Source organism: Sprattus sprattus (genome assembly GCF_963457725.1).
Source record: "Sprattus sprattus genome assembly, chromosome: 1".
NCBI classification, from domain to species: domain Eukaryota; kingdom Metazoa; phylum Chordata; class Actinopteri; order Clupeiformes; family Clupeidae; genus Sprattus; species Sprattus sprattus.
This window is the reverse complement of record NC_137920.1, coordinates 53,302,983-53,328,674: the sequence shown is the minus strand read 5'-3', so window position 1 is coordinate 53,328,674 and position 25,692 is coordinate 53,302,983. Positions and strand designations below refer to the sequence as shown.

At 43.4% G+C, this 25,692-nt stretch overlaps 1 protein-coding gene across 1 annotated transcript; it reads left to right on the top strand.

The window, feature by feature from the left end:
* Positions 1-559: 559 nt before the first annotated feature.
* Positions 560-24,365, top strand: LOC308375969 (sodium/potassium/calcium exchanger 3; the record flags this gene model as incomplete). Its single annotated transcript, XM_080852196.1, has 17 exons — positions 560-668; positions 3,178-3,279; positions 12,709-12,785; positions 13,638-13,712; positions 13,996-14,080; positions 14,390-14,493; positions 14,743-14,817; positions 15,201-15,226; positions 15,350-15,403; positions 15,660-15,799; positions 17,041-17,204; positions 20,546-20,753; positions 22,815-22,981; positions 23,224-23,338; positions 23,794-23,906; positions 24,040-24,105; positions 24,258-24,365. 17 exons carry the CDS (start codon positions 560-562, stop codon positions 24,363-24,365), a joined length of 1,788 nt encoding a protein of 595 aa, XP_080708322.1.
* Positions 24,366-25,692: the final 1,327 nt, after the last annotated feature.

Here is a 25,692-nt window from a genome sequence, read left to right as displayed (position 1 = left end):
ATGACTGGTAAATTGTATCTTACCAGGTAGTTTAGACCTCGTTTGATATTTTCCTTTACAAATGGCTTTCCTGTCGCCGCCTAGTGGAATCCTAAATTCGCTTGCAACGGGAACCCGACCATTGGCACGACCTAAGCGCAGGGGCGGTAATGGTGTGTGAGTAGAGTAAGGGGAGAGAGAGAAGGAGGGAGAGAGAGAGAGAGATAACCGATTCACTACATGGACTCTGACCCGTTGATATGTGAGTAAATCTGCATCTGCAATTGTAGCTTGTTAAACATGCATATTTTATGCTAGGTCCGACTGTTGCTTCATAAAACAAACGACATGGTAATCTGATTGGATTTACTCGGAACAATGCGATGTGATAGATTGAAACACTGTGAAACGAATGAAGAGAGGGATGTATGAATAAAAAATATACAGCACAGAAACAGCTAACTGAGAAGTGAAGTTTCCAGGAAGAGCCGTGAGAAAGGCTCCAGAGTGGGAACGGAACTGCCTCTTGCTGTATCAGATAGGCTATGTTCCTACGGGAGTAACTGAAAGAGACGTTGGGATGAAGGCGGCGTTCAGGACCAGAAGACGGCGTCCGGTCCAGCGGTTCTGCTGCTGCGGACTTGCACTGCTCGCGGTCGTCTGGTTCGCACAGGTCATGTACCTGACAGGTGAGTAATCTCAAAATAATACAAAAAATAAAACCCATACCCATACGCCTACCAGTGTAACTAAACACTGCACAAAACTTCAATGACCATCTAAAAAACATGCATTAACAAGACTTTATAATTACCAGTAGCCTAAATTGTGTGACAACTAAATTCTATTTGGTAAAGAAAACAAGTATTAATGAAATTCAGGTTTTAATAAAGCACCCACGGAGACATATAATGTACAATTTTAAAGGGAGGTTTTTCATTTTGGCGACAAAAATTGGGTTTGGTTTAGATATGAAGGTATTTTTGGTTCTCCATACCCACAGCTCTCCATCCTCAGATTCTCACACCTGCGTCATACCATTAAAACACCTTCTGTGTCAGTGCTCCACTTGCATCCTGAGACCACAGGACCACAATCATCCACCCTCCGCAGTCCTCCCTTCACCTCACTGGGTTATTGTAGGATTGCACTCAGTGATGGACATTCTTATTGAAGGCACAATGTAAAGTCACACTGCAAACCCATGATTAAAAAGAAAATGGGATGGCACAACCTTGGCTTTTGACATACAAAGAATGTCAGAAGGTTTATCGATAGATCACGGCACTATTGGCATTTCTTGGAAAGTTGGCGAGCAAGAGAGTGAAAGAAAGAGTACAAATAACTAAGAGAGAGAGAAAGAGAGAGAGAGAGACTGATGATTAGCGTTTGGATTAGTGTGTCTCTGGAGTCTTAGTTTGTGTTCTCACAGCTCCTGCTGCTTTCCATTATCGGTTCTCTTTAATTAGGACCTGACAAAGAACCTCAACAATAAATCCACAGGTGATCAGCTTATCCTTTTGATTTAAGCCAGTAAAGAGAAAAAAGTCAGGAGGTGGCTGAAGGTGTGTGTGTGTGTGTGTGTGTGTGTGTGTGTGTGTGTGAGAGAGAGAGAGTGTGTGTGTGTGTGTGAGAGAGAGAGTGTGTGTGTGTGTGTGTGTGTGTGTGTGTGTGTGAGTGTGTGTATGTGTGTTTGTGTGTGTGTGAACAGAGAGTAGTGAGTTGACCTTCTCTATATGATTCAGTGTGTGAAAGCTTTGGTCTGGCTGTGGTCCAGTGTGTGTAGTGCCTTATAAAATATTCAGAAAACTTGGTGAGGTTTATGTACACTTGGTGAGGTAATACTCACTGCAGTTACTGCAGGCAGGGACTCTGGCAATCACCAGTCTCCTGTCTGCTCTCTCATTGTGCTCTCAAAATTCATCAACTCCATTGTTATCAGGCTCCACAGGCTCACATTATTGCTCTTTCCATTCAAATCAGATGGATGGACTGAGATCATTAAGCTACTATTCAAATGTTACAATATCCATCCACTTTCATGGACAGTTCATCAATGTTAACACCTTACAGCAGTTTGTGTTATTTTTTCCCCTTTGGCACTGACTTAAAGCCGTCCCGCCTGCCTCTTAGATGATTTCACATGATGGAATATCAAGTGCGCAGGCAGAGAGATGAGGCCATTGTTGATTCGTGACAATACTCAAAAATGCAGAAACGAGATTCTCCTCCTCCTCCTTATTCATCTTCCTCTTCTTCTTCTTCCTGTTCATCTTCTTTATCTGGGTTCAAAGCAACTAGTGTGTGCTTACTATGAAATCTTAAATGCCATGCCATGATCATTACCACAATGTTACACCCGTGTTTGTCATTACGCCTATGTGTTATGCACCGCCGTCTGCCCAGCCTCTAGCCTCATTAGAATTTCATATCTTTCAGGCTCAGCCTCATCATTGGCAAACATGAAAGCCACCCTTTTTTTGCCATTCTTGGCCAAGTGAGACACCAGCTTGTGAGTTGAACCGAATTAATTAACAAGTGTCACTGGTTACCTGGACAGGTTTAAAGTGGGCCGTGAAGTATATTGTATGGTTTAGGGTGCTGGGTGAGCGTGGCTGATTAAGAGGAACGATAGTCCTCCACACTGCTGTCTGTATGCGCTCAATGTCATCACGACCCTGAGCTTGTACCTCTGATCTGCAGAGGTGCTTCTGATGATTTTTTCACCTTAGCTGTGTGGAATGGAAATAAAGCTTATTGAACCTTAACTCAGATGGAGTGACTGATGTATTTGCTTTGTTTTTTACTGTTGCAATTACATCCACTTTAAACATTCAGTAAAACAACACTATTTTAGTTCTTCATGTGATGGACAATGCACAATGTAGTTCTGTGGTCCAAGACAGAACATCCTGTGAAATGTAAAAAAAGCTTTCACAGTCTGATATAGCGAACTATATTGACAAAAAACACCAATTAGCATAGTCGCGAAGATTATTTTCAGTGCCAACTAGGCTGTTTTTGCATGCTTTTTTGGTAGTTAGCTTGTGATCTTTAGACCAATTCTTCAAAATGCGACGTTAAGGTATACTCTGTCTACAGTAAGATTGTTACAAGTGAGTAGAATTACTTCAGGTAATTATTCATTTGCCACCTTTTGATTTTAAGACTGACTGCTTTTTCCCTTTTTAAATACAGATACAAAATCCTCAAGATCAGAGTCAGATGAGCTGTCCAGCCAGGAGTGGTCCAGCCGAAGAATACTGCAGGAGAACCAGACCATAGAACAGCCCTCAGGAGGTGAGATCTGACTGCCACCCTCTCTGTTCTGTCTGCCTCCCTTTCAGAGGATACGGCAATGAAGCCAAAAACATCCAGTGCTGTAAGACAGTACTTTACTACCTCCATCAATGCCGTCTGCTCAGGGAGAGATATTTGCACATGTTGATGCACTGTCATATTTTGTTTGTTTGCCTTATTCAGTAAAACAGAACATGAAGTTGGTTGCAATAAAAGTGATAGATGCCGTGTCTATTTGTGTGTATGTGTGTGTGTGTGTGTGTGTGTGTGTGTGTGTGTGTGTGTGTATCTGTGTGCCTGTGTGTGTGTGTGTGTGTGTGTATATGTGTATGTCTGTGTGTGCATATGCGTACGTGCGCGCATGTGTACGCAACCGTCCTCCTCTCCCTTACAAGTACACAGCAAAGGTCGACTTGGACCAGTGCTTGTGGTTGTTAGGAATCCCTGTTCTGTAAACAGAGCGTCACAAACTTGGCGGCCGGCACTTAGGGAGAGATTCAGAAGAGAGTGCTTTCAGGAGCATGCCAGGCTTTTGCAATGGAAGAACGAGGGAAATAGATAAACAGTATGTAAACACAGAGGTGGCCTGCAGGGTCATTAAAAGACCAATCCACGCAGAGCTTCTCCACGCTGAGATAAGACTCGCGAACATTATCTCGGCAGGAAAGCTCATATATTTCTGTGTTGGCCCTCTGTGGACTCTGCACTGAGACCTGGGTGTGTAAGAGAATCTGTTTCTTTTCATGCGCAGAAGAAGGAGGTCCAGCCTGGGCTTGCCACAACAGAGGCGTGCAAAGGGATGCTTCTTGACAATATCAGTAACAACCAGCAGCACAGTTCAATTATGAGAGCTACCTAGAATGTAACACAAGAGTATCCAGACATGAATCGGAGGGATTATCACACAGTGCTTCCGTTTCCTGTTATTTTGAAATCTTAAAGGAACGAGAATCCTGTCTTGGTTGCCAAATAAACCACAAAATGACAAGTGTTCATGTTGGCAAACATTTGTGCATCTGTTAATCCACCATTGGAGATGTACCCAGGGACCCGTGATGAGGGCGGTGTTTTTGAGTGGAGCACCTGCAATGCTGCGCTCGTTTGGGAACCTGTTCACCTGCCAGAGCCCGTGTCTGGGCTGTGTAACATTTGTCATCCCGGGAAAACACCTTGCCGTGTGTGTATGTGTGTCTTTCCGGCAGTGGCTTAGATCAAAGGTACACTTCGTCATCCCCTTGAGCTTCCCTGACAGCTAGCTGTGGGCGTCATGAATACAATGAGGGGGAAACTGGCACTCTACAACCTAACATGTCACCTCAAGGGAAATGTAGATGGGAGAGCAGAAAGATGTGGATGTACCGTAGGAGGAGTCGAGAGATGGCCACCAGATTTCACATGTCCTGGCCAATATATCCCCCGCCCCTTGGCTGGCTTTTCCGGTGATGGTTTGAGAGGCATACATGGCAGGTTGGAATCCTACAGTACCTAAAGGTGAAATGAAAAAACAAAATCGAGAAGGTTTGGCCAATAAAAGGAGAATGATGAGAGAGTCAAGTGTGTGATCACATTTGTTATTCCTGTTAAGGTGCTCAAATATCGGCCAGGAGAGGGGGGCAATCAAATCTAATGATGGAAAGCTATTCTGAGGGCAGCAAGGCAATCATCAATTCATTGGCAGTTATTAGTCTTGTGGCAGAAGTGCCCTGAGCCACTAGTGTAGTAATCTGTGCCCCCGCTGAGTAGAATTACTCCTGGTGATTATGTAAGTACAGTCTAATCGAGCATCTCATTCTGCCCTCCAGGAATCTTAGCTGACTGATTGGAGGATGATCTTTCTCTCTTTCTTTCTCTCTCTCCAGCTCTCTTTGCCCTTGTTTTCTCGCTGTCTGCTTTCCTTAAAAAGAGCGAGACGGCAGCCCCCGTCCTCAGCCGAGTACCATTTGAGGCCGCTGTTGCTAGGCAACTGAATGCTAAATTTTGAAAGTCTGTATTTTAAGCACCCAAAGAGCAGGCTTTAGACATGCCAGCCTGTATAACAGAATAGATCAACAATAAAAAAACCTGTCTTTTTTTAGAGGTGTCAATAATGATGGCTCTGATACTCCCTCTGCCTCGCTTTGCTTATTTTGGCAGGCAAGCGGGCCATTTCATTGAATTGATGAATTTTCCATTAAGATATTTTGGTATATTAGGCTCAGTGAGAAAGGGAACCTGGCATATACTTCAATAAAATTTCCCTTCAAAATCCTGCTGGGAATAATTCATCATCATTGAAAGTACAGTCCTTCAGCATAAATTTGGGAATCAGGCTCTTGAGTTTTTTTATATATATATATATATATATATATATTATGGCATGCCGTTCAGGAAATTAACATTTGAAAATATACACAAAAGTCTGAATATATATACAAAACTCTGAATATATACACAAAACTCTGAATATATATATACAAAAGTCTGAATATATATACAAAACTCTGAATATATATACAAAACTCTGAATATATATACAAAAGTCTGAATATATATACAAAACTCTGAATATACAAAAGTCTGAATATATATATACAAAACTCTGAATATATATACAAAAGTCTGAATATATATACAAAACTCTGATTATATATACAAAAGTCTGAATATATATACAAAACGAAGTCTGAATATATATACAAAACGAAGTCTGAATATATATGGGCCATTCTACCGAATTGGTGCAAAGTCAGGTCGGAAATATTTAGATTTTTTTTATGTTTTATTCCCAAAACTTTGTCCGTATGTATATTGTACCATATCTAAAGTACACATATCTAGTAAAAGAACAGTCCATTTTTATATTGTATTTTCAGAATGTGTTGGAATGTTTTTCCTCTTCCAAAAATTGTCACTACCGAAACATCACATTTACTATAGTTAAAAAGTATTATTATTGACCTGTTCAGATTGTGTTTCCTTCCCTTCTCTGAAGAGTATTTTTACAAATATTTCTTGAAGGTTTTCACAATGAAATCCATAAAAATGAATTTTTTACCAAATTTTCAAGTTCAATTTATACAATTCATCAAAATCTAAGTGCAATATTTCTTTGTAAAATGCAAAATACTGATCATATTGATTCCAGAGTTGTTGATTGATGAAATTGAACATACATTAATCCAATCCGTATCATAACATTTTAGTTGATTACTCAATGTACTTAATTTTTTACAAAACATCCTGTGTTTCGGTAGTGCTGCACTGTTTCGGTAGTGACATCCAGTGTTTCGGTAGTGACTGCACTGTTGGATGGATGTTCATTTCTCTCCCAAAATCTTCCAAAAGGTGCTCTGGGCCGCCCTTTAGTCCACACAACACATTTATTTAAAAATTATGGGATTTAACTACTTACCATTTCATTTTGTCACTACCGAAATCATCAGGTCACTACCATATGTTTCGGTAGTGACTGTTTCGGTAGTGACAATTCTAGCTAACTTTAAGCATAAATAAAGAATTCTAGCAAGCACATGGCTTGCAAACAAATATTTGAAGAGGTGTACACACATACAAACATAAGATTTTGCATGAAACCCCAAAAGGTTTACTTAATTGAAGAAAACATGGGTTTCGGTAGTGACAATTCTTAAGGTTACAGGTTGATTTTCAGACTTTGGAACACATTTATATAAAAACTATGGGATTTAGCTACTTACCATTCAACCATGAGGGACAGGGATGCAGTGTCACTGCATGGTCAAAAATGCAGGGTCGTGGCTAAAACACAGGCTCAGCCAATGGACTAAAACTCTTCGGTAGTGACATGAAAACTAGGGACATGATTTTTTGAGTATAGTTAATTGATTTAAAAATTAAACCCACAATAAATCTAAATATTCCATGTTCTGTTTCAACCCAATCATAAAGATCTTTGAAATTAAATCATTGAAAAAAATCGAAAAAAATTGAAAAGTGTTATTTAAAGGCATTGAAATTTAGATGTCAGGGTTGGGGACAGCTACTTCCCAATAGAAAGTAACCTATAAATGATGATTTTGTATATATTTAGCTTATCACTGTCTCATGTAATGCATTGGATTTTTATAGACCATAACATTTTCTAATTAAATATCTATTCCTAAATACCTAATTGTTTTGTAAATAGTTTTTATTGTTGAGGGACTGCATATTACACGAATTCGGTAGAATTGCCCATATACAAAACTCTGAACTCTGAAGCGCTCAATCCGTCTTGTCCGCCATATTGGATTGAGGGCTTCCTATTAAATCAATGGGACCAAAATGTTTGTAATTACGTATTTTCTGCTTCATGAAATACTGTTTTTCTGTTATATTGTTCAATTTTGTCATTGATTTCTCACTAGAAATGCAATAATAACACGTTTATGTTACACCGTTTGACTTCACGAAGGATATTTTTAGAGGCAAGTTCCCCATTCACTTGACTGGGGTCTGGTCAAAACCTTCATAATTCCTTGTTTTCTGCTTCATGAAATACTGTTTTTCTGTTTTATGGCTAAAATTAAACATTGATTTCTCGCTAAAAATGCAATAATAACACGTTCATGTTGCATCGTTTGACTTAACGAAGGACATTTTTACGTTTAAATGAGATACATGGTTTCGTCTCGTCACATGATCAAATAGAGACTTGACATTGGATAAAAAATGATTACCCAGCATTCCTCATTGCATATACCAATGAAAATAAGACATTATTCATTGAATTGAATCGTTTTTTAATAGTTTCCATAGTTTATGTAGGATAAACATATAATTGTGTTTGCTACTGACTATTTCCCTTCGACAAAATAATACACACCATGACCTAGATAGGTTGGCCATTTCAAGGGTATATATTGCATTAGGAATGATCATTCTGACAAGCTAGCCATAGTTCATGGGTATGTTTCCTGAAAGATGTCTGCACTTAGTTACTCGAAGAAATAATGTTTTGTGAAACACCCGACGAGGCAAAATCCCGAACGATTTGGGAATCCCTGCCGTATATATATTCAGACTTCGTTTTGTATATATATTCAGACTTTTGTATATATATTCAGAGTTTTGTATATATATTTAGACTTTTATATATATTCAGAGTTTTGTAAATATATTCAGAGTTTTGTATATATATTCAGACTTTTGTATATACATTCAGAGTTTTGTATATATATTCAGACTTTTGTATATATATATTCAAATGTTAATTTCCTGAACGGCATGCCATAATATATATATATATATATATATATATATATATATATATATATACATGTATATACATATAGTATGTTCACTGGTCTGCAGCTTTTTCTTCATCTCTCTCTCTCTCTCTCACTATCTCTCTCTCTCTCTTCATCATCTCTATTCTGCTTCTTTCTTTGTTTTATCATAACATTGTACGTAGATCTCTGGTTTCATAGCGTGGGACAACAAACCTGATTAGGCCATTTTGTTTCTGTGTGTGCCCAACAATCATATGCTCAATACAGCTTGTTTGTGAAATCAAGTAATGGGGAGCATTAGCTGATCTCGGCTGCTATGTCATTTTGCCCACTACCCACCCACACTGAGGTTGTTTCATGATCGATAGCATCACGTGACAGGGGAATGTGGGTGGAGGTTTATGTTAATTCTGCTCCTTTTGAGTGCCAGGTATTGACCTTAATTGACCTCAATTTTCACTGGCTCGACTAGGCAGTGCAAGAACAAGTGAAAAACAGATTTTCTCTCTCTGTTGGGGTTTGCGGGCAGTTCCTGGTTTCATCAGCTGCAGGTCGGTTGGCTCCAAGCTCTATGCTGAACCACTGTGCACCACTCCTAGAGGACAAAAAGACAAAAATGAATCTTTCTGTATATCACACAATCTCAAAATGGGGAAAAAATAGCTGCCTGCTGTTGACATATATAACACAAGACTCTGTCATGTTGTTCTCTCTCGATCTTTCCACTCTCTCCACTGGTGTCTGATACTGCGTTGCCGTGTTCTTCACTCAATATCTTAGCTGGATTCCAAGATACTGCTGATTGTAAAATCAATAACACTGCTCCCACTCATTCTCGCTCTCTCTTTTTTTTTCTCTCTCTCTCTCTCTCACACACACATACACACACACACACACAAACACACACACACACACACACACTCACACTCACAAACACACACACACACACACACACACACACACACACACACACACACAAACACACACACACACACCCGTGGGACTGAGATCTGGGCACAGATATACATGTCTTCTGTACAGAGCTGTGTTTTAAAACAAAATACCGTGCAGCCCTTTCACATGAGGTTGCAGGAACAAACGCAAAAACAAGCACACAGTAACACACTTCTGCACCAATGATTCCACTTTACAGCGACCCCGACTCCCCACTCTACTTGGATCAGCACTGGGAAGAAAGAACCTGGATCAGCGTAAAAAATCTCAGTCTGCCCCGGACAGAGCAGTGCCACCGTGAGGGCGACCGACCGGTCGTAGTCATGGTTACGAGGCCACGTGGGAGTGCAGCTGTTGCTCCCTCCTCCCCCTCGGCTTTGAAATGCGTGGCGGCGGCAGCGATGTTGGAAGTGGTGACGGTGGCGATGGCAGCAGTGGCCCTAGTGGCCTCGGCAGTTCCACGTGGGCACACACCACGGGCCACCAGCCCGCACCAGCGTGAGTGACGCTGGCACGCAGAGGCTCGGACACATGCCCTCACACTACGCTCGGGCCATCAGGAGCCGGAGGGGTTGGGGGGGGGGCGGGGGGTAGGCGAACGTGGCCCTGACACAAACCCAGCCTGACAGCATGCCCTAGGTGGTGCTTGGTGGCAGGCCACTGAGACTGTTTAATGTGTAAATGGCCGCCGAGGTATGCAGGCTGCAGCTCACATGGCGTCTGATCCTGGGCGCCTCATTGTTACAGCAGCGATGCTGAGCCCTGTTTAGTCAGTGGTGCTCTGCTGCAAGGCTGGCAAGAGCCTGGCTGAGAGAGTTGGAGCAGTGCACCCTCACAGTGAGAATCCTTTCCACTACGTCTCATGTATGCCGGCTCCCTGCACTGTTTTGTCTCTCTCTCGCTCTCTCTTGCTCGATCTCTCTCTCTCTCTCTCTCTCTCTCTCTCTCTCTCTCTCTCTCGGTCCTCTCCTGAGAGTTGGCAAGGAAAAATACATATTTTTAGAAATTGTGCTTCTGCGCTGTCTGTCATTCTGAGCGCTCTCTCTCTCTCTCTCTCTCTCTCTCTCTCTTTCTCTGTCTTTTTTTCCATATTCCATAAATTAAGTCCATGGGAAAGACACATCTTCCCACCCCCTTTCTCACTCTGTTCACGCTACTGCCATTGGCTTCCCGCCGCTGCCAATCAACAAAAAACGCTGCCCTGTGGGAGAGGGTCTCCATGGCAACTGCTTTTGCTAAAGCCTCTTGTCAGAACCTTCATCTAAGCCCTATCTTCTTAGCCTGCGAAATTTGCATACAGTTTCAGGTCACTATTCAATTCTTTTTCTGTGTGTGTGTGTGTGAGTGTGTGTGTGGGGGGGGGGGGGGGGGGTAAGTGTGTGTGAGTGTGTTAGTGTGTGAGTGTGTGTGTGAGTGTGTGTGTGTTTGTGTGTGTGCAGGGGTGGGGGGTTGGGTGTTGGGGGTGTAGTCCTGAAGACATGTGGCAGGTTTCCATCTGTGCTGCTGCTGTCCTTTTAAAGCTAAACTCCAGGATGAGTATGAAAGGAAGGAACTGGAGACTGCAGATGTCCTTGTAGTGTGTGGGGTGTTTTTCTTCCAGACGAGATACGGTGAAATGATAAAAGAGGACTGTGTGGTTAGACACGTTTTCTGCATCTCCCACGGCAGTCTGGGGGTGCGTGCTCACACTACCATGGAGTTGTTTAACCCCTCACTCTACTCTCTCTCCTCCCTCTTCCGGTTCCCTGAACCTGTCTGTTTTTTCTTACTTCAGGCCAATGCTGTACAACAAGTGGCCTTGATTTATTTTGTTTTGGAGAATTAACAGTTTTGAGAAATCCCAACCAATATGCATCTTATTACTATACGCATTAGCCATAAGCCTCCCATATCCCATTTGCCTGTGCACATGTTCACATACATACCAAGGCATACCGCTCCACTGTTCCCCCAGTGGCCATATGACATCGTCTCATTTACCGGAGTCCCTGTATTCCGTACGGACACCGAGATCAGGAACTACTCTCTTTTGATCACATAACATCGGCCCCTTTTTTCTCTCCCTACAGGGAGGCCTGGGTTAGTGGTTACATTTGCTGGCCGTGCCTCTCTGTGACGGCAAAGACGGGGGTCTCAGGCGAGGGGGGCTGGGGTGGGAGGGGGGGGGGGGGGGGGCTGTGCCGACGCGAGCTGCAGTGCTGCTATAAATAGCATGGGCTCGCCGGTCGTTAAAGTTCATTTTCCCCTCTGCTTCACTGTGTGATTTGGTTCTGCCCCTCAGTTCCCAAGACTGCGGTCGCAGCACAGCTCAAGGGGGGGTGGGTTCGAGGAGAGGCGCATATGCTAAAAGTCACCTGATAACACACATTTGAAGCACACGCACACACACATCTTCAAGACTGAGACAGATTGCTTCTTAGTACTTGAGCACAGCCATCACAACATGAAAGCTTCAAGAATGTTAGTGTTAGTGTAGCATTTGATCATTTGGTTTGATACGTTTGCGTTATGCTGCATAAGTCTATAGCCTAAGCTGAAGTCTAAAGTGTTAAGTCTTGACCATGTGAAGGATGACTGAAAAGGGTTAATTTTGTCAAGGAGAATACCGGTACGGTATCTGTTCCCTTGTGAACAGTTGCCATACTGAACCTGTGCATGGGTATGATTTGAGTTACCTGCCATGAATGGAGGTATGAATGCATTATGCACTAATGACTTGAAGACCAGAATGTCTCATTGGACTGATATTCTAATAATAAACACATGAAGAGTCTGTTAAATGCTACTGCTACTGCTGCTTTTCTGTCTTTCTCTCTCTCTCTCTCTCTCTCTCTCTTTCTGTCTCACTCTGTTGTTTGTATCTGGTTGTAGTTACAGACAGACTAGACAGGCGATTTGTGTTGGCTAACTTTTTGGTGGGACAGGCCAAGTGTCCATCCTAAAATGGAAAAATGAAGGCCAAGAAACGGACAGCTTGGTTTAAGTCTTTGGTGGAGACGAGAGGAGGGGTTGAGTGTGGGTTTTATTGACAGACAGACATCTCGCTTTCAGAGTGCTGGGGGGAAAATAGTCACCATTAATGACTCTGCTAGGTTTGTATTTAGCTGGTGATACAGTCGGATTTATGTGTTTGATGGCTTTTCAATAAAGGTTTTTAAAAGTCTATATCTGTTTCTCTCCCTCTCTCTCTCCCTCTCTCTCCCTCTCCCTATCTTTCCCTCTGTCTCTCTCTCCTTGTTCTTCTCAGCCATCAGTGAGTTCCCTCAGGACATCTTCACAAAGGAGCAGCGAAGGAAGGGGGCGGTTCTTCTGCACGTGCTGTGTGTGAGTGCTCTCCTTTTGGTCCTCCTCCTCTGATGTGTGTGTGTGTGAGTGTGTGTGTGTGTGTGTGTGTGTGTGTGTGTGTGTGTGTGTGTGTGTGTGTGTGTGTGTGTGTGTGTGTGGGTGTGGGTGTGGGTGTGAGTGCTCTCACTTTGGTCATCCTCCTCCGATGTGTGTGTGTGTGACCCACCTCAAAGGTCACCCCCCCATCACACAACAACAACATGCATCATTTTATCTGCTCATCACACACACACACATACACACCCGCGTACACACACACACACACACACACACACACACACACACACACACACACACACACACACACACACACACTCAAACACACACACACACACACACACACATACACACACACACACACACACACACACACACACACACACACACACACACACACACACACACACACACACACACACACACACACACACACACACACACAGAGAGACATATACACAGACATATACTCAGAGACAGAGATATTCACACTCTTTACAGCATTTCATGTGTCACATATCACAAATCCCATACAAGATCAGTGGCTTAACACATCAGACATGCTGCAGCTTGACAGATACAGGAAACACCTTGCCGCCACGTCTAGCACATAGAGATCTGAGACCTCAGATACCTCCTTCTGAAAGACTTTTTATCCAATGCATCGCATTACTGACATTACTGAGTTTGTAATAAGCATGATTAATCAGCGGGTTGATTGATAGGAAAATAGAGTTTCACACAGTGTATTTATTTAAAGTCTCCTGTTTTTCTCTCAATGGTTGCTCTTTTTCCCCTTCCCCTTCTCTGCCCCCCCCCCCCCCCCCCCCCCAGGCCATCTACATGTTCTATGCTCTTGCTATAGTCTGCGATGACTTCTTCGTCCCTTCCCTGGAGAAAATATCTGAGGTGAGAACGAACGCTAATCAAGTGCAAAGACAGAAATAGTTGGAGGCCATATGCTGCTATTTCTAGCCAAAAACTGAGAAGGCAAAATCCTCATTATCCGCATTTGCAAAACCAAGCTCCCCTACTAGATTAAACAGAGCCGTAGGCAGTATCAGCAGTCAAGATGAGCATCGCTCTCACCAAGGACTTCATAATGATGAGGGCCAATGATAAAACTCATTAATTTGAAACCTGTTTGTTGTTGTTATTGTGTAACCGCTAACGTTCTTCTCTTGTCTGTCAGAACCTGCAACTCAGTGAGGACGTAGCAGGGGCCACCTTCATGGCTGCAGGAAGCTCTGCCCCAGAACTCTTCACCTCTCTCATTGGTCAGTAGACCTTCAGTTAGCTCACCTCTCATTGGTCAGTAGACCTTCAGTTAGCTCACCATCTACTTCTGTCAGTAGGCAAGTACTAGCAAGGCCTTAGCCCGGCTCTGTGTCACCTGTTGATCACCTGATGTGTCAGATAGGCTACTGCTTTGTACTAATGTAATTTTGGACAGCTTTCTGAATTTCAAGATGAGGCCACTAGATGTCAGCTTGGACATCTTGGAATGTATCACAATAGTTCCTGTCTTTGAATGACTGAAGCACAGGAGGACCTGTGTTGAATAAATATGTTTCTGCCCATACCAGGTGTGTTCATCACCAAAGGAGATGTGGGGGTTGGTACCATTGTGGGGTCTGCAGTCTTCAACATCCTGGTCATAATAGGCCTCTGTGGTATCTTTGCTGGACAGGTATGCAGCCAGCATTTTATTGCACTGAAAAGGGCATCACAAAGCCATGGCTGCTACCATCACAACTAACAGCTATTCTATTAACATAATCAAACACACACACTTACTTACTTACACACACACACACACTCACCTGGACAAAAAGGCCGTTGGCACTGTGGTTTGTGAGGGGGGCCGTGTGCATTGGCTCCAGGGTGCTGTTGGTTGATCAGCAGGGCCTTTCTCTGTTTCTCTCCCTGACCGATGCAGGTGGTGGTACTGACCTGGTGGTCTCTGTTCAGGGACTCGCTGTACTACCTCATCTCTGTGCTGGTTCTCATCCTGGTGAGTCCACTTTGAGGTTCTCAGTGCACAGCGTCTTTGTCATGTGTGATAAAGGTTTCATAGTAGCACAATGTAGGCAAAGAGCTTCTTGCCTCATTCAACCACAAACATCCATAAGAAACTGCTTGGTTTAGATTATTATTATTTTTTTTAATCTTGAAAATATAGATTTATTGTGAGATCATACAATAAATATCTTTGAATGATTTTTAAATTACATGAAAAATTATGACATTTTCTTAACATTTATGTTAATATAATAGGGGTGGTCTGAAAATTCTGTTGGTCTGCATTGGCATGTATTGTTTCAGAGATATACACAGATTAGTATCTCAAAGAGATAATTTAAAAATGCTCACATTACACCTTTGTTTGTTCTGCAGGTTATCTACGATGCAGAAGTTGTCTGGTAAGGTTTACTAACATTGGGTCTGCCTGTGGGGTTACAGGAGACACTGGCTTCTCTGTTTATGGCTCTGTCTTGTCTTGCCATATCTCTGCACAGATCTCACGCTGTTGTGTCTCCTTCCAGGTGGGAATCGATGCTGCTCATGTCCATGTATGGGGTCTACATTCTTATAATGAAGTGAGTGGCCATTATTGGACTGACTGAGGCTGCCGCATGTGGCTGAGAGTTTATTCTGTCCCCTCAGATACTTATCCTAATGAAGGCCCTCTCACAAGAGAATGGTGTTCTGATACACACCAGAACCCCCTTGTTGGGCTGCATTGTTTGCTGAGACGGAGCTCAGGTCTGGGGTTTGTTGCCTGTTCTGGAGCGGTAGGCTTGTGTCTGCTTGTGTTTTCTTTCCTAACGAGTGTTCATGTCGATCTTTTCCCAGGTTTAACACCCAGCTCGCCGGTTTCGTGACGCGGCAGTGCCGGGGTCCGGAGTCCTGCTGCGTGCGTGGCGGCCATCGCCGGGACCAGACGGGCGAGGACGGGGTGCCCTGCAACACCTCCATGGTGCTCCTGGGAAAAGGTTCCTCTCATTAGCATCGGTCTGCCAGGGCCGTCTTATCTATCGTGTGTCCTGACACCGGGCCAGGTTTTTTTATCGTAATACCCACTCAGACAGCGGCCCCTGGTTGCTTTGTCGATCGGGGTGACATCTTATTGACCTGTTTGTCTTGGCGCCTGTCACCGCATCTCTTTGGTGTAGGCCTATCTCTGTCGCCGCTGTCCTGTTAGTTGCCTGGGCGACTCATGTGTCTCCACTTCAGAAGTCTCTTCCTCACTCCACCAGTGCATTGTGTTGTCTGTGTGTGTGTGTTTGTGTGAGTGTATGTGTATGTGTATGTGTATGTGTATGGGTATTTGTATGTGTATGTGTATGTGTATGTGTATGTGTATGTGTATGTGTATGTGTATGTGTATGTGTATGTGTACTGTGTATGTGTATGTATGTGTGTGTGTGTGTGAGTGTGTGTGTGTGTATGTGTGTGTGTGTGAGTGTGTGTGTGTGTGTGTGTGTATGTGTGTGTGCGTGTCCGTGTGCGCGTGCGTGTGCGCGTGCGCGTGCGTGTTTGTGTGTGTGTGTGTGTGTGTATGGTGTGTCACCCTGTATATGTTGGGCTGCTCTCTGTGTATAATATGCTGTCTGTCTGTGTACGTAACTCGCTATGGAAAGTCCCTTGCTCAAGTGTCCCTGGTTTATTCTGTCCAGTCCCCTTGTGTTCTGTATGTCCTTACGGTCCGCTCTGTTTCTCGTCTCTTTTAACTTACAGATAATCTGTTCTGGGGTCTGTTTACACTGTGATTGCAGTTCAACGTCATTTCTTACTCAGTCAGTTTTGTTAGTGACGGTATTATCTGATACAGACTCCAGTCCGAGAATGGTAGCCGCCGTCGTCTTTACCGGCTGAACCAAGAGTCTGTTTTATATTCCGCTCAAACTCTGTTTTATTGTCCCTCAACATGTCAAAGCTACACATACAAAATGCCCCAGACACAGTCACCATGTGTACATTTCCTGCCCAAGAACCCATATGGATTCCATATAAACATGCAGTATATACAGCTATCTTGTCATAACTTGAAACGACAGAAGAAAATAAAATGCCAGTTAAATGAGCTCGACAACCTCAGCATGCCATTAAAATGCGGAGGACTGCTTTTCTCTGGCCTCTCACCTTAGTGATATCTCCCTCTCTCTTTCCCTCTCTTTTCTTTCTCTTGTCTCTCTCACTATCTCTCTCATGGCCTCTCGTGTCCTCTGTGCAGGACAGAACTCGGAGCAGGACTCTGCTGTGGTGATGGTGGACGAGCTGATCTCCCTCCACCCCCACCAGCTCTCCTTCTCCGACGCCAGCCTGCGTATCATGATCACCCCCCACTTCTCTCCCCGCACGCGCCTCAGCATGGCGGGCCGGATGCTCATCAGTGAGGTGGGCACAGGGGAGTGTAAGGTTACACTGCAGCTTAATAGGTGAAGGTAGATGAAGTATCCCTAAATTATTATGGGATATTATTATTAAGTTATTGTGACACTAGAGGTAAGGCCTTCGCCATATGAGATCCATTCAACCTTTGATATTTCTTCTTAGCATGCTTTTGGAAACTGCTCTTAGATCCCAAATGTTGTCTTTTTCTGTACCTCTCCATGTCCTGCTGGAAGGAATACAGTTATTCACACTCTTCTTTCACATAGTCTGAGACCAGTGCTCTGTTAGTCTGTGACCAGTGCTCTGTTAGTGTGTGACCAGTGCTCTGTTAGTGTGTGACCAGTGCTCTGTTAGTGTGTGACCAGTGCTCTGTTAGTGTGTGACCAGTGCTCTGTTAGTCTGTGACCAGTACTCGGTTAGTCTGTTAGTCTGTGACCAGTGCTCTGTTAGTCTGTGACCAGTGCTCTGTTAGTCTGTGACCAGTGCTCTGTTAGTTTGTGACCAGTTCTCTGTTAGTCTGTGACCAGTTCTCTGTTAGTCTGTGACCAGTGCACTGTTAGTCTGTGACTTTCCGGAACGTAACCTTGACAAACTGGCCTCCCAGCCAGATAAATCTGCCATTTGGAGCGTCACTTAGGCCAAGGCCAGACTAAGCCGATTTTCATACTTTCCGGAACGTAACCTTGACAAACTGGCCTCCCGGCCAGATAAATCTGCCATTTGGAGCGTCACTTACCGTCAAGGTTAGAATCCCCTCTCCAGAGTGGGAAGGTTGCAATCTACCCTGCTATCAGGGCCTGTCTGGCCGCAAATCGGGTTTGAATCCGCGAATCTGATGACGTAATTATCCCACGTGAACGCTGGAAGCTGTCAAGTAGTCACGTACATCTTCCCAATCGCAATAAAAACAAAAAAATGTAAGTCTTCTGTTCTGTTTATGGCTGGCAAACAACGATCTAAGAAGGGCACGTTTTATTCACTGAGTTACCAAAGCAGTCTTCTTTATGGGGACTAATTTGCACTGCACTGAATTACACAACTAATATTACTAGATACATATAATAGTGGACATTACACTAGGCAACATGGATCTCATTCATATCTCATCCAGTCGAAATCTTAGCAGGATTGAACACATCTTTATTACAGCGTATCAACATAAGAACAGAACATAGCTAAATCTCCGCTTAGCATGCTAATCACTACTAATAGCACTAGAAGGTAGCCCAAAATGTGGTATTTAATACACACGGGGCCCTATCTTGCCGATCAGAAACGCAAGTAGGACGGCGCCAAGCGCAAGTAGCTGTGTGGGCGGCTCTATGGCGCAGTTGCTATTTTAACGGCGGAAAAAACACACTTGCGTCCAGCGCAAGTGTCAAAAGGGTTGGTCCAAAGGAGGTTACTCAGCCATAGGTGTGGTTTGGGCGTAATATGCAATAAACCAATCGGAGCGTCATTTCACATTCCCTTTAAGAGCGAGAAGCGCATAGTCCATAGCGGCTTGTTATTTTGATGGCGGAATTACCTGGTGGAAGACCGGAGAAGTTCACAGCCGAGGAGACCGACGTGAGATTTACACCAATTTTTTGGCAAGCCATATATAATTACAAGGAAAATAAAGTATTTACCACTTGAGGAAATCATTGTGAAATCCATATCCAAGATATTTTAAAAAATAAGCATACATGTAGCCTACACATTGACCCAAATGATTCAGCTTAATTGAAGCTGCGTGACATTTGATTTATTGTATGGCTTTGTAGAAAGCCGGGAGATAGATATATATGGGGATGCGAGAAACCCTCCAAAAGTAAGCAAAGTCAAGCAAGCATGTCAAGATATTGCCGTGATTGTTTCTGCAACGGGGCACCCGAAAACGTTGCCGAAAACGCTATAATGACGTCCGGAGACGTGGGACATCCAAGCTGGAAGGTAACACACGTTCTCGTGCCTTCACGGGAGGTGGATCTGCCTCGACCCAGGATCTGACGGCAGCAGAGGACATCGCCACGTCTACCCTCACGCCTGAGAGCGTGCAGGGATTTGGGGGCATGGAAATCGGCACCCAAGCCAGTGCACCAGCTGACCAAACCCAAGGTACATAAATAAAGTCCACATACACAGAGATGAGTTTACAAGATTTATAATAATACTGGCATTAAATAAATGCAACAAAGCCATACAATAAATCAAATGTCACGCAGCTTCAATTAACCTGAATCATTTGGGTCAATTGTGTACGCTAGATGTATGCCTAGTTTTTAAATGTCTTGGATACGGATATCACAATGATTTCCTCATGTGGTAAATACTTTATTTTCCTTGTAATTATATATGGCTTGCCAAACAATTGGTGTAAATCTCTCGTGAAGACGACAGAAGTAAAGTGTAGCCTACAGGTCCTATACTGTGCAGGCAAGCACATGCGCCCTTAAAATAGCGTTCTGAATACGCGTTACAGACTTTAGACATTGCGCCTCACATTAGACCAGCTTTTTTTTGGTCAATGGCGCACGGCGCACGGCGTTGTTTTGAAAACTGCAAAATACCACTTGCGCCAGAGAAACGCCTTCTCTGTTCCGCCCCCGCCCATGTCGACGCAAGTTAATTTCGAAGCGGACCTCTGGAGGGAAAATCGCGCTGTGCGCCGGGTGCAAGATAGGAATGATACTTGCGTCGGTGACAATGTCACTTGCGCTGGGTGCAAGATAGGGCCCACGATCTATCACAGTAGCAACTTCATGAAAACCCTTACTTTCATTAGGTATGCACATAATGCATCACATACAGGTCGAACAATGATGATTTAAGCATAGGAAATGTATAAGGCACAGTATATGGTCAACTACTTGGCGACAAACTGAACTGTCACTAACTTAACTAGTTGTTAACTTGTCGTCGTCTTCTTCTCCGAGTCTTCTTCTCCATTTCCGGTAGCACCCTTCACAGCGCCACCAACAGGCCTTGCATATGTACTACAGCATATTCACCAGTTTCAATGGGTGTGTGTGGCCGTAGAACAGCGCAGCACAGCTTTGTCTGGCCGCGATTGACTAACCCCGAATTCGTTCCGGAAAGTATGAAAATCGGCTTAGTCTGGCCTTGGCCTTAGTCTGTGACCAGTGCTCTGTTAGTGTGTGACCACTGCTCTGTTAGTGTGTGACCAGTGCTCTGTTAGTGTGTGACCAGTGCTCTGTTAGTGTGTGACCAGTGCTCTGTTAGTGTGTTACCAGTGCTCTGTTAGTGTGTGACCAGTGCTCTGTTAGTCTGTGACCAGTACTCGGTTAGTCTGTGACCAGTACTCGGTTAGTCTGTGACCAGTACTCTGTTCCCCCCCTCAGAGGCAGCGTCTGATCAAGGAGACGGGGGAAGGGGACACCCCCGTGAAAGGCTTGTGCTCTGGAGCCATGCAGAATGGGGGGAGCGTGGATCGACAGGCCCTGGAGGATGCTGCAGATGGAGAGAGGGCAGGGAAAGGAGACAGCGCCCAGCCAGAGGAGGAGGAGGATGACGGGGGAGATGGGCCATTCATGCCTTTGAAGTGGCCAGGTGGGGGAATGCCTATCTATCTGTGTTTGCTGTACATGTTATCATACATGAACTAGATTAGTATGAAACTGCAACTGAGACTTTGTGATTTTTTTCAACCTGGGCCCTATTTCGAGGTCCAAACTTTTATTAAGAACAATTAACGAACAAAATCGGTCCAGTATTGAGTGAGGATGCTATAACCGGCAACAACAAAACAGCTATACAATGTAAACCCACTGGGCATGCATTTACATCAGGGGCCGTATTCACAAAGCCTTTTATCTTACCACTAGGAGTGCTCCTAACTCGCGCTAAAACCTTTTACGTAGGAGTAATTTCTTAAAAGTGATTCACAACGGCTCTGAGACCTATTCATACTAAGGATAATACCAACTCCTAAGCTTAAGATAAAAACTCCGTTGCTATGGATGACGTCGCTTCTCATGCACGAGTTTAGAAGGGGTGAGGACGGTGATTGGTTGTTGACAGGCTCTCTCATTAAAAACTCATTCGTGACGTCTCTCTAACAATCCCACTATATCGACTGAAAATAAGAGAATAACCTAGGCTTCAAATTAAGTCATATTAAATAGTTATGGACAGTGCAGTTAGCAGAATGCACACGCATGATGACAAGTTTGTGCATCCAACGGGAATGACACTTTGCACGTTAAGAGAAATATAAAGCGATCAATATAAAATATGGCAATTGCATGTAATCAAGGCAGTAATAATTAAAGCACCCAGCAAACTGTAAGGCTATTATATTTCCAGCCCTTGACCACTTCAAATACCAGCACATGCGGCCCTTTAAGCCCTCCAATCTTAATTGATCAAAGCGAAACGAACGTGAAACGTATAGCCTAAGCGAAAGCCTACTGGTCCCAGGACCAATAGCCACTGTCACCCCAGCGGCATCCAACTGGTAAGTTCTCAAAAACCTGCGACCGCTTTCCGTTGAAATGCACGAGTCATCGGTACATCCAGGCCACGGTGGACGAATTATTGTAATGTGTGTCCCGTCACTGGACATTCCTGCGATCGCCATGGAATTTACTTTGATATTGTGTAATAGGCGATTGTCCAAAAGCAACTGGATAGACTGTTGGATGATGTGGGGTCTACAGTGCGTTGATAGTTTGATGAATTAAACGGCTGACTGATGATTCCCAGTGTCGTCAGTTGCGTTTTCCGCGAAGCCAAATAGGCCATCTTTATGTTTCCAAACATTTCACTTCGGGACACATCGTTGTTTAAAGGCGTCATTGCATCCCGCGCTAATTCTACGACAATATTAATACCTTCACGGTTTAAGCAATGTCTTTTATCAATTCCAAGTCGGCTGCAGCCATCTTACGATTTTTTGTGAATAGGTCTTAGTGATTTAGGAGTCCTCATGAGGAGTTTTAAGCTGTCCTAGACTTAGGTGCTACTTTTAGGGATAAAATATTTTGTGAATTGCTCTTAGTAAAAAAAAATAGGAGTCCTACATTTAAGACTGACACGCCCATTATTTTTAGGAGTTTCTCCTAAATTCGCCACTTATGACCTACTTTTAGCCCTAAGATTCTTTGTGAATACGGCCCCAGATCCCTATCTTTATATACTGTATCTCTTTTGCGGTTGCTGGTTATAGCTTTCTAACTCAATACTGGACCAATTTTGATCGTTTAATTGTCCTTAGTAAAAGTTTGGACCCAAAAACACACAAAAATAGGGCTCTGGTTGAAAAAGCAGAAAGTTTCCCTTTAAAGGGCAGTTCCAGGTCACAATTAGTATGAATGTTTATTTAAATGTCACATTTTAATGTCACATTTCAATTCACTGATTATCCATTAAAGTCTGATTCAGTGTTTTCCAGAAATACAATTTACCTCAAACATGAACCTACATAATTGATTCATTAATTAATAAATCCTGAGTGGTGTCAGACCGGACTGCATGCAGGTTTTCAGGGTAATCTTTTAATCAGAGATAAATCGTTAACTACACAGGCAGCTGTGCTTGCGAGATCGTTACCTCTGTGTGTGACTTGAGAGTGGCCACTAAAAGTCTTGCCCATGATGTTGTTGTTGGCAGGTGGCTGCGGTGCCCGGGTGAAGTGGGTGGTGTCGTGGCCCCTGGGCGTGCTGCTGTACTGCACCGTGCCCAACTGTGTGTGGCCCCGCTGGCACCGCTGGTTCATGGTGACCTTCGCAGCCTCCACCCTGTGGATTGCCATCTTCTCCTATGTCATGGTGTGGATGGTACGGCCTGTGCCTGATGGACGCTGTGCACTCATGACATGGAGTGCTCAAATGCAAACACACTGTATGTTTAGCTAACGGCTTCCTCCACACCGCACAGAATCAGGTTCCATTTGATGATCTTATGAAAGACAGCACATCACAGGGGCATTTGAAGGGTCCCAAACATGTAGACATCCAGACTTCTCAGACAGATCTCAGGTGTGGTTTTTAAGATGTTTTCTACCTCTGCTGCTGCTCAGGTCACCATCATCAGCGACACCCTGGACATCCCTGACTACATCATGGGCATCACCTTCCTTGCGGCCGGTACCAGCGTCCCAGACTGCATGGCCAGCCTTATCGTGGCTCGCCAGGGTAGGATTACAAAAGATATCACTTTTTTATTTCATTTTCATTTGGGAAAAATGGCTTCCCTTTACTTTTCTTTGTATGTAAGGTATAATATATATATATATGCAATATATATTTTGTTGATTTTCAAAATAGTTTCTAGACTTGCAACAATAATATTTAAAAGACAGTGTTTAAAGCATTTGATTGACAGTGTTTGATTCAGCCTTTTGGATCGTTTGATTCTGTTCTGTCCATAAAAGTGAAAATGAATGCATAAAAACAGAATCAAAGGATCAACACATAGGTAAATGGGATCTTTCCACAGAGATACATTGTCATGTAAGATCTACAAGCAATTTTATGCAGGACAATTAAAAAACTACATATAACACCTTTAAAGCACACCTAAGATGGATCTCTCCCATATTAGTGAGACACACCAGTCTGTCCACAGCTGTCCTGCTCTTTGTCCTCAGGTATGGGGGACATGGCCGTGTCCAACTCCATTGGCAGCAACATCTTTGACATCCTGCTTGGACTGGGCTTCCCGTGGGCTTTGCGCACCCTGGTGGTGGATTACGGCTCATCAGTATGGAATCTATACATATACGATGCCCCTTAACTCGTTTAATCTAGAACTGACTTTAGATCCAGTTCTGATACTGCAAATTGGGTTGTAAATTGGGTTGTAAGCTCCATGTTGCTCCTATCTTTCCCATTAGATACCCATTAACAACAAAGGACTGGTGTACTCAGTTGTCCTACTGCTCGCCTCTGTCTTCCTCACGGTGGGTACACACACACACACACATACACACAGACACGGACAGACACACACACACACAACGAAAAAGCACTGACGAAGACACACACACATAGAGGGAGAGAGAGAGAGACATAGACAGTAACAATGGCCTTTTCTATTTGTCTTGGTGTGCAGGTGCTGAGCATCCATCTGAACAACTGGAAGCTGGACAAGCGTCTGGGCTTGGGCCTCCTGCTCCTCTACTCCGTCTTCCTCCTCTGCTCCGTCTTCTTCGGGCTGTAGCTAGAACTCATCTGCCAGATTCTCCCAGCCAGCCTTGCCCTCAGCCCACAAACCAACAACTTCATGGACTAATATGAAACCAAAATATATATATATAATTAAGAAAAAAAGCAAATATTTATCTAAAGGTGAAAGGGTGAAGGTCCTCTGAAAGTAAGGCAGCGTGATGGGATCTTGCACACACTGTATTTACTAAACATGGCCTTCTGGTGTTGCCCATAGACCCTCACTAGCACTTCAGTAGGTAGATATATGTAGTGTTGGATGTGTTGTTTTTGGGCTGTAAGCCTTCACAACATGCATGCACATGCGTGACAGGAACAAACTATAAGAGTGACAGATCATCCGTGTTGCCTTGATGTTTGAAGCACACTTGTCTGTTTATATTGTACACCTCAAAATGGCGTGACTGTGTTGTGATGTGAAATGATGTACATGTCTGCACTGCGTAGCAATATGGATGCGGAGGGGCCGTAGCCCCAGCGGGAGGATGTGGGAATACAGAGACAGTTTTTGAGAGTACAGATATTTTGAGGGCTGCCTTTTTTCGGCGGAATTCCCACGCAAAATACAGAATTCACAATAAACATAGGCTACATGTTTGCCTCAAGTTTTTGATAGAAAAACAAACAAACAAAGAGGATTTATGGATTTTTAGAATTTTTTGAACAGTATTCGTTCTAGTTAAAACATGTTTGTTCTTACAGCGCGTGTCCAAATGTTTGATAAATGTTTGTACCGGTTTTGTTCCAAAGGTTCTGTACGTTTAGGTACGATTGATGTTTTAAAACACAGTAACAAGACAAAACCTTAAAGTATAAACAATACCTTAAAGTATAATTATATGTGTAAATTAATGTGTACAATAGTTTAATGAGTGAGTGCGCCCAAAAACTCACTTTTACTGTTGCTAAATGTTTACTAAATATTTTATAAGAGGAAAATGTGAGAACTTAGATTTGTGATGTTTTTAATATTTATAAAGTCTGAACAATGTCTACATCCATGATATTTATGAATATCATACATTTAATTTATCCTTTCCAGATGTCGCTTTGTCAAAACGCATACTGTAGCAGAAAAGTCGAGCAGATGCACAGATAGCTCTGATCTAAACCAATAATGTTTGTAGTAGGTCGCAAGTCTATTTTTCATAGTGCTATTTCAGAGGTGACTAAAATATATATGTTTAATAATTGAAGAGTCTGTTAGGATTTCTTCCAGGAACAAACATTTTGGCGTTGCGTATGTATAGGTTTTTTTTTTAGGGGGGAGATATATCATCTTGCCTACAAGTTCTCGTGAACTGTCGGCTGATCTGTAAAAG